Raw genomic sequence first — 10,000 nt, 5'->3', positions numbered from 1 at the left:
TACCCCCCCCCCACCTCCTCACCCTGCACGTCACAGGTCGGCTCTGACTGGCGGAGGCTGTCGCTGTTTATGTGTTTATCTGTTTATGTGTTTATGTGTTTATGTGTTTATCTGTTTATGTGTTTATCTGTTTATGTGTTTATCTGTTTATCTGTTTATGTTTTTATCTGTTTATGTGTTTATGTGTTTATGTGTTTATGTGTTTATCTGTTTATGTTTTTATCTGTTTATCTGTTTATCTGTTTATGTGTTTATGTGTTTATGTGTTTATGTGTTTATCTGTTTATGTTTTTATCTGTTTATCTGTTTATGTGTTTATCTGTTTATGTTTTTATCTGTTTATGTGTTTATCTGTTTATCTGTTTATGTTTTTATCTGTTTATCTGTTTATGTGTTTATGTGTTTATGTGTTTATGTGTTTATCTGTTTATGTGTTTATGTGTTTATGTGTTTATGTGTGTATGTGTGTATCTGTTTATGTGTTTATGTGTTTATCTGTTTATGTGTTTATCTGTTTATCTGTTTATGTGTTTATGTGTTTATCTGTTTATGTGTTTATGTGTTTATGTGTTTATGTGTTTATCTGTTTATGTGTTTATCTGTTTATGTCTTTATGTGTTTATGTGTTTATGTGTTTATCTGTTTATGTGTTTATGTGTTTATGTGTTTATGTGTTTATGTGTTTATGTTTTTATCTGTTTATCTGTTTATCTGTTTATCTGTTTGGAGTTTAGCTAGGTGATGTTCTGACGCACTAGACCAGACTGTCGGGCTGTGACCAGACTAGAGACTTTATAACTAATACCATTGTTGTATCCGTCAAAAAACTACCACCTCTTCTGCTGTTGGAGATTCCTCTAATTATTATCGTTGCTATATTACTGATATGAGTTGACCGTGATAATGTCCATCAGTAGAGATAATGTCCATCAGTAGAGATAATGACCATCAGTAGAGATAATGTCCATCAGTAGAGATAATGTCCATCAGTAGAGATAATGTCCATCAGTAGAGATAATGTCCATCAGTAGAGACACCCGACAACTTAGCTTCAGCCTGCTCAATATCAGCAAATGGTAAATGGACTGACTTATATAGACTGACTTATATAGACTGACTTATATAGACTGACTTATATAGACTAACTTATATAGACTGACTTATATAGATGACTTATATAGACTAACTTATATAGACTGACTTATATAGATGACTTATATAGACTGACTTATATAGATGACTTATATAGATGACCTATATAGACTGACTTACATAGACTGACTTATATAGACTGACTTATATAGACTGACTTATATAGACTGACTTATATAGATGACTTATATAGACTGACTTATATAGACTGACTTATATAGACTGACTTATATAGACTGACTTATATAGACTAACTTATATAGACTGACTTATATAGATGACTTATATAGACTGACTTATATAGATGACTTATATAGACTGACTTATATAGATGACCTATATAGACTGACTTACATAGACTGACTTATATAGAATGACTTATATAGACTGACTTACATAGACTGACTTATGTAGACTGACTTATTTAGACGACTTATATAGACTGACTTATATAGACTCACTTATATAGATGACCTATATAGACTGACTTATATAGACTGACTTATATAGACTGACTTATATAGACTGACTTATATATAATGACGTATATAGATGACTTATATAGACTGACTTATATAGACTGACTTATATAGACTGACTTATATAGACTGACTTATATAGATGACTTATATAGACTGACTTATATAGATGACTAATATAGACTGACTTATATAGACTGACTTATATAGATGACTTATATAGACTGACTTATATAGATGACCTATATAGACTGACTTATATAGACTGACTTATATAGACTGACTTATATAGATGACTTATATAGACTGACTTACATATACTGACTTATATAGACTGACTTATATAGATGACTTATATAGACTAACTTATATAGACTGACTTATATAGATGACTTATATAGACTGACTTATATAGATGACTTATATAGATGACCTATATAGACTGACTTACATAGACTGACTTATATAGACTGACTTATATAGACTGACTTATATAGACTGACTTATATGGATGACTTATATAGACTGACTTATATAGACTGACTTATATAGACTGACTTATATAGACTGACTTATATAGACTAACTTATATAGACTGACTTATATAGATGACTTATATAGACTGACTTATATAGATGACTTATATAGACTGACTTATATAGATGACCTATATAGACTGACTTACATAGACTGACTTATATAGAATGACTTATATAGACTGACTTACATAGACTGACTTATGTAGACTGACTTATTTAGACGACTTATATAGACTGACTTATATAGACTCACTTATATAGATGACCTATATAGACTGACTTATATAGACTGACTTATATAGACTGACTTATATAGACTGACTTATATATAATGACGTATATAGATGACTTATATAGACTGACTTATATAGACTGACTTATATAGACTGACTTATATAGACTGACTTATATAGATGACTTATATAGACTGACTTATATAGATGACTAATATAGACTGACTTATATAGACTGACTTATATAGATGACTTATATAGACTGACTTATATAGATGACCTATATAGACTGACTTATATAGACTGACTTATATAGACTGACTTATATAGATGACTTATATAGACTGACTTACATATACTGACTTATATAGACTGACTTACATAGACTGACTTATATAGATGACTTATATAGACTGACTTATATAGACTGACTTATATAGACTCACTTATATAGATGACTTATATAGACTGACTTATATAGATGACCTATATAGACTGACTTATATAGACTGACTTATATAGATGACTTATATAGACTGACTTACATAAACTGACTTACATAGACTGACTTACATAGATATAGATATATACTTATATAGCGCCTTTATCCAAAGCGCTTTACAACCCATTCACACACACACATTCACACACCAATGTCTCTGTGTGTGTGTGTTTCTGAGTGTGTGTACATGTGTGTGTGTGTGTGCGCCTGTGTGTGTGTGTTTGTGTGTGTCTCTGTGTGTGTGTGTGTGTGTGTGTGTGTGTGTCTCTGTCTGTGTGTGTGTGTGTGTGTGTGTGTCTCTGTGTGTGTGTGTGTGTGTGTGTGTGTGTCTGTGTGTGTGCAGAGCTGCAGGTGCAGGTGAGTCCGTCCAGGAGCATGCTGGCTGCGGGGGAGCGCGTGTTGCTGGTCTGCGTGGCGCGGGGCTGCGCCGCGGAGGGGCGGAGCTTGGCTCTCTACAGGGATGGGGTGAACCTGGGGGGCGGGGGGGGGCTGAGCGTGAGCAGCTTCAGCAGCCAGCACGCCGGCACCTACACCTGCCGCCCCGTACCCCCCCACAACGTCCTGTCACCCCCCCTCACCCTCGCCCTTGGCCGTGAGTACTGCTGACTCCTGACCCCTGACCCTGAATGACCCTGACTAACCCTGACTAACCCTGACTGACCCTGACTAACCCTGACTAACCCTGGACTAACCCTGACTAACCGTGACTAACCCAGGACTAACCCTGACTAACCCTGACTAACCCTGACTAACCCTGACTAACCCTGACTAACCCTAACCCTGGACTAACCCTGACTGACCCTGACTAACCCTGACTAACCCTGACTAACCCTGGCTAACCCTGACTAACCCTGACTAACCCTGACTAACCCTGAGTGACCTTGACAAACCCTGACTAACCCTGACTAACCCCGACTAACCCCGACTAACCCTGACTAACCCTGACTAACCCTGACTAACCCCGACTAACCCTGACTAACCCTGACTGACCCTGATTAACTCTGACTAACCCAGGACTAACCCTGGCTAACCCTGGCTAACCCTGACTAACCCTGGCTAACCCTGACTAACCCTGACTAACCCTGACTGACCCTGACTGACCCTGACTAACCCTGACTAACCCTGGCTAAGCCTAACTAACCCTGACTAACCCTGACTAACCTTGACAAACCCTGACTAACTCTGACTAACCCTGACTAACTCTGACTAACCCTGACTAACCCTGACTAACCCTGTCTAACCCTGACTAACTCTGACTAACCCTGACTAACCTTGACAAACCCTGTCTAACTCTGACTAACCCTGACTAACTCTGACTAACCCTGGCTAAGCCTGGCTAACCCTGGACTAACCCTGACTAACCCTGACTAACCCTGACTAACCCTGACCATTTACATTTACATTTTTGGCATTTAGCAGACGCCTAATTCCGCCTCCCCTCCTCCCTCCCTCCCTCCTTTCCTCCCTACCTCTCCCTCCCTATCTCCCTCCCTCCCTCCCTCCCCCCCAGACGCCCCCCGCTCCATGGCGGTCCAAGTGTCCCCGGCGGGGGAGGTGAGGGAGGGGGGGGCGGTGACCCTGAGCTGCAGTAGTGATGCGGCCCCCCCCGTGCAGAGCTGGGCGTGGTTCAGGGACGGGGACAGCGGCAGCGTGGGGGGCGGGGGGCCTGGGGGGGCGGGGCCCCAGCTGCGCCTAGCGGCGGTGCAGGCCGGGGACCGCGGCCTCTACTACTGCGTGGCCCGCAACGCCCTGGGCACCCAGCGCTCACCCCCCCACCTGCTCAACGTCACCTGTGAGTCACCTGTCTGCCTGCCTGTCTGTCTGTCTGTCCTGTTTGTACTGTCTGTCTTGTCTGTCTGTCTGCCTGCCTGCCTGTCTGTCCTGTCTGTCTGCCTGCCTGCCTGCCTGTCTGTCTGCCTGCCTGTCTGTCTGGCTGTCTGCCTGTCTGTCCTGTCTGTCTGCCTGTCTATCTATCTGTCTGTCTGTCTGTCTGTCCTGTTTGTACTGTCTGTCTGTCCTGTCTGTCTGTCTGTCTGTCTGCCTGCCTGCCTGCCTGCCTGCCTGTCTGTCCTGTCTGTCTGTCTGCCTGTCTGTCTGCCTGCCTGCCTGTCTGTCTGTCTGTCCTGTTTGTACTGTCTGTCCTGTCTGTCTGCCTGCCTGTCTGTTTGTACTGTCTGTCTGTCCTGTCTGTCTGCCTGCCTGCCTGTTTGTCTGTCTGTCTGTCCTGTCTGTCCTGTCTGTCTGTCCTGTCTGTCCTGTCTGTCTGTCTCTAACTGCCTGCCTGCCTGTCTGTCCTTCTGTCCTGTCTGTCTTTCTGTCTGCCCTGTCTGTCTGTAAACCCATGTCTGTCTGCCTGTCTGCCTGCCTGTGTCTCTCTCTCTAACTGTCTGTCTGTCTGTCTGCCTGCCTGTCTGTGTCTCCAGACTCTCCTAAGAGCACCCAGGTGTTAATCAGTCCCCGAGGAGACATCAGGGAGGGCGTGTCCGTCACCCTGACCTGTGTTAGCCACGCCCACCCGCCTGTGGAGCGCTACGCCTGGTTCCTGCTGGCCGGGGGCGTGGCCTGGGCCCGGGGGGCGGGGCAGAACCTGTCCTTCCCCAGCGCCCGGCCCCGCCTGGCCGGCCAGTACTACTGCTCCGCCTGGAACGCCCTGGGAGCCCTGCCCTCCTCCCCCCGCGCCCTGGCCGTGCTCTGTGAGTACTACACTACCCATAAGGCCTCTACTACTACACTACCCATAAGGCCTGTCCTACTACACTACCCATAAGGCCTCTCCTACTACAAGGCCTCTCCTACTACACTACCCATAAGGCCTGTCCTACTACACTACCCATAAGGCCTCTCCTACTACAAGGCCTCTCCTACTACACTACCCATAAGGCCTCTCCTACTACAAGGCCTCTCCTACTACACTACCCATAAGGCCTCTCCTACTACACTACCCATAAGGCCTGTCCTACTACACTACCCATAAGGCCTCTCCTACTACACTACCCATAAGGCCTCTCCTACTACACTACCCATAAGGCCTCTCCTACTACACTACCCATAAGGCCTACACAGGTAGGCAGGCAGACACCTTGGCAGGCAGACAGGTAGACAGGTAGACACCTTGGCAGGCAGACAGGTAGACACCTTGGCAGGTAGACACCTTGGCAGGTAGACAGGTAGACACCTTGTAAGGCAGACAGGTAGACACCTTGGCAGGCAGACAGGTAGGCAGGCAGACAGGTAGACAGGTAGACACCTTGGCAGGTAGACAGGTAGACACCTTGGTAGGCAGACAGGTAGACACCTTGGCAGGCAGACAGGTAGACACCTTGGTAGGCAGACAGGTAGACACCTTGGTAGGCAGACAGGTAGACAGGTAGACTCCTTGGCAGGCAGACAGGTAGGCACCTTGGTAGGCAGACAGGTAGACACCTTGGTAGGCAGACAGGTAGACAGGTAGACTCCTTGGCAGGCAGACAGGTAGACAGGTAGACACCTTGGCAGGTAGACAGGCAGACACCTTGGCAGGCAGACAGGTAGACACCTTGGCAGGCAGACAGGTAGACAGGTAGACTCCTTGGCAGGCAGACAGGTAGACACCTTGGCAGGCAGACAGGTAGACTCCTTGGCAGGCAGACAGTAAGACAGGTAGACATCTTGGCAGGTAGACAGGTAGACACCTTGGCAGGTAGACAGGCAGACACCTTGGCAGGTAGACAGGCAGACAAGTAGACAGGTTGTGAGGAACTTTACCCTGACAGAACAGAATATTCTATTCTACATTTCTGTCTTTGCTCTATCAGAGGGTAGTGGTGTGTGTGTGTGAGTGAGTGTGTGGGGGGGAGGTGTGAGTGTGTGTGTGTGTGTGTGTGTATGCGTGTGTGTACGTGTGTGAGTGAGTGTGTGTGTGTGTGGGGGGGGGGGGGTGAGTGTGTGTGTGTGTCTATGTGTGTGTGGGGGGGGGGGTGTGAGTGTGTGTGTGTGTGTGTGTGTGAGTGTGTGTGTGTGTGGGGGGGGGTGAGTGAGTGTGTGTGTGGGGGGGGTGAGTGTGTGTGTGTGTGTGTAGAGGAAAGACTCACCTCTGTCTGTCACCTGACACCTACGCCCTTTACCCTGAAGAACACTGATCAATCTCTCCCTCCCTCCCTCTCTCTCTCTCTCTCCCTCCCTCTGTCTCTCTCTCTCTGTCTCTCTCTCTCTCTCCCTCCTTCTCTCTCTCCCTCCCTCTCTCTGTCTCTCTCTCCCTCCCTCTCTCTGTCTCTCTCTCCCTCCCTCTCTCTGTCTCTCCCTCCCTCTCCCTCCCTCTCTCTCTCCCTCCCTCTCTCTGTCTCTCCATCCCTCTCCCTCCCTCTCTCTGTCTCTCCATCCCTCCCTCCCTCCCTCTCTCTCTCTTTCTCTCCCTCTCCCTCTCTCTGTCTCTCTCTCCCTCCGTCCCTCTCTCTCTCTCCCTCTCTCTCTCCCTCTTTCCCTCCCTCTCTCCCTCTCTCTCCCTCCTTCCCTCCTTCCCTCTCTCTCTCTCTCTCCTTGGCTGCCTGTTTGTCTACTCCCCCTTATTCTTATGTTCTCTCCCTTGTCTGTTCTCCCTCCCTCTCCTCTCCTCCCCCCCTCCTCCCCTCCTCCTCCCCCCCCTCCTCCCCTCCTCCTCTCCTCCCCTCCTCCTCGCTTCCTCCCCTCCCCCCCCCCTACCCTCCTCCTCCCCCCCCTCTTCCCCTCCTCCCCTCCTCCACCCTCCTCCCCCTCCTCCCCCTCTTCCAGATGCCCCTAGGAACACGTCGGTGTTGGCGCGCCCCTCCAGCGTGGTGGAGGCGGGGGGGGCTCTCACCCTCACCTGCAGCAGCCAGGCCAACCCCGCCGTCGACAACTACACCTGGTTCAGGCTCGACCCCCGGGGGGTGGGGGTGGGGGCCGGGGTGGGGGCCGGGGCGGGGGCGGGGCTGGCTGGCGCCGCCATGGTAACCCGAGCGGGCGGCAGCTACACGTTTGCTGAGGTGGGCGTCGGGGAGAGCGGCCAGTACTACTGCCTCGCACGCAACCGCCTCGGCACACACACCTCGCCTGTCCTCACCGTCAGAGTCAGAGGTCAGCTGTCTGTCTGTCTGCCTGTCTGCCTGCCTGTCTGCCTGTCTGCCTGTCTGTCTGTCTGTCTTTCTGTCTGGCTGTCTGGCTGTTTGTCCTGTGTGTCTGTCTGCCTGTCCTGTCTGTCTGCCTGTCTGCCTGCCTGCCTGTCTGTCTGTCTGTCTGTATGTCTGTCTGTCTGTCTGTCTGTCTCCCTGTCTGTCTGTCTCTCTGTCTATCTCTCTGTCTGTCTGGCCGTCTGTCTGCCTGTCTGCCTGTCTGTCTGTCTCTCTGTCTGTCCCTCTGTCTGTCTTTCTGTCTGTCCCTCTGTCTGTCTCTCTGTCCCTCTGTCTGTCTGTCTGTCCCTCTGTCTGTCTGTCCCTCTGTCTGTCTGTCCCTCTGTCTCTCCCTCTGTCTGTCTGTCTGTCTGCCTGTCTGTCTTCATTATGATCCCTGGCCTCTGATTGGCAGGCAGGCTGAAGGTCATCGCCTTGGCGTCGGCGGTGGGCGTGTCTGCCGGCCTCATCACCCTGACAGTGGCCATCATGATCAGGTGACTAACAGACCAATCAGATGGTCAGGTGACTAACAGACCAATCAGATGGTCAGGTGACTAACAGACCAATCAGATTGTCAGGTCACTAACAGACCAATCAGATTGTCAGGTGACTGAGTTAGATAGTTAATGTGATAGTTAGATAGTTAATGTGATAGTTAATGTGATAGTTAGATAGTTAATGTGATAGTTAGATAGTTAGATAGTTAATGTGATAGTTAATGTGATAGTTAGATAGTTAATGTGATAGTTAGATAGTTAATGTGATAATTAGATAGGTAATGTGATAGTTAGATAGAAAATGTTATGGTGACATATTGACCCCCCCTTCTCCCCCCCAGTAAGAACATGCACCGCGTCGACATGGAATCACTGGAGGAAACTAAAATGGTACAATCTGTCTGTCTGTCTGTCTGCCTGTCTGTCTATCTGTCTGTCTGTCTGCCTGTCTATCTGCCTGTCTGTCTGCCTGTCTGCCTGCCTGTCTGCCTGCCTGTCTGTCTGCCTGTCTGTCTGTCTGTCTGTCTGCCTGTCTATCTGCCTGTCTGTCTGCCTGTCTGCCTGCCTGTCTGTCTGTCTTTCTGTCTGCCTGTCTGTCTGTCTTTCTGTCTGTCTTTTTTGTCTGTCTGTCTGCCTGCCTGTCTGTCTGTCTGCCTGTCTGTCTGCCTGTCTGTCTTTCTGTCTTCTGTCTGTCTGTCTGTCTACTCTACTCTTCTCTACACTACTGTAGTGTACTCTACTGTACTGTACTCTACTGTACTATACTCTACTGTACTCTACTGTACTCTACTGTACTCTACTGTACTCTACTGTACTGTACTCTACTCTACTCTTCTCTACACTACTGTAGTGTACTCTACTCTACTCTACTGTACTCTACTGTACTGTACTCTACTCTACTGTACTGTACTCTACTATACTGTACTCTACTCTACTGTACTGTACTGTACTCTACTCTACTCTACTGTACTCTACTCTACTGTACTATACTCTACTCTACTCTACTCTACTGTACTCTACTCTACTGTACTGTACTCTACTCTACTGTACTCTACTCTACTCTACTCTACTCTACTGTAATCTACTCTACTGTACTCTACTGTACTCTACTCTACTCTACTGTACTCTACTCTACTGTACTCTACTCTACTCTACTGTACTCTACTCTACTCTACTGTACTCTACTCTACTCTACTCTACTCTACTCTCCTCCCCTCTACTCTACTGTACTCTACTGTACTCTACTCTACTCTACTCTACTGTACTCTACTCTACTCTACTCTACTGTACTCTACTCTACTGTACTCTACTCTACTCTACTGTACTCTACTCTACTCTACTCTACTCTACTGTACTCTACTCTACTCTACTCTACTCTCCTCCCCTCTACTCTACTCTACTCTACTGTACTCTACTCTACTCTACTCTACTCTACTGTACTCTACTCTACTCTACTCTACTCTCCTCTTCTCTACTCTACTCTACTCTACTCT

General features: G+C 47.3%; 1 protein-coding gene across 1 annotated transcript in view; it reads left to right on the top strand.

Annotated features, from left to right (window-relative positions):
• LOC308166770 (B-cell receptor CD22-like) overlaps positions 1–10,000 on the top strand; it is a gene marked incomplete at both ends in the record, with an annotated part of 29,856 nt that overhangs the window by 14,656 nt on the left and 5,200 nt on the right. Inside the window, 6 exons of the mRNA XM_080541096.1 lie at positions 3,249–3,497; positions 4,416–4,697; positions 5,329–5,598; positions 7,652–7,975; positions 8,423–8,504; positions 8,849–8,897. Coding sequence (XP_080397222.1) covers positions 3,249–3,497; positions 4,416–4,697; positions 5,329–5,598; positions 7,652–7,975; positions 8,423–8,504; positions 8,849–8,897 — 1,256 coding nt within the window. The remainder of the gene's footprint in view (positions 1–3,248; positions 3,498–4,415; positions 4,698–5,328; positions 5,599–7,651; positions 7,976–8,422; positions 8,505–8,848; positions 8,898–10,000) is intronic.

This window comes from Nansenia antarctica (assembly GCF_963989245.1).
Source record: "Nansenia antarctica genome assembly, chromosome: 10".
In the NCBI taxonomy this organism is placed as follows: Eukaryota; Metazoa; Chordata; class Actinopteri; order Argentiniformes; family Microstomatidae; genus Nansenia; species Nansenia antarctica.
Note: the sequence above shows the minus strand (reverse complement) of the source record. Positions and strands in the feature narration are given on the sequence as shown.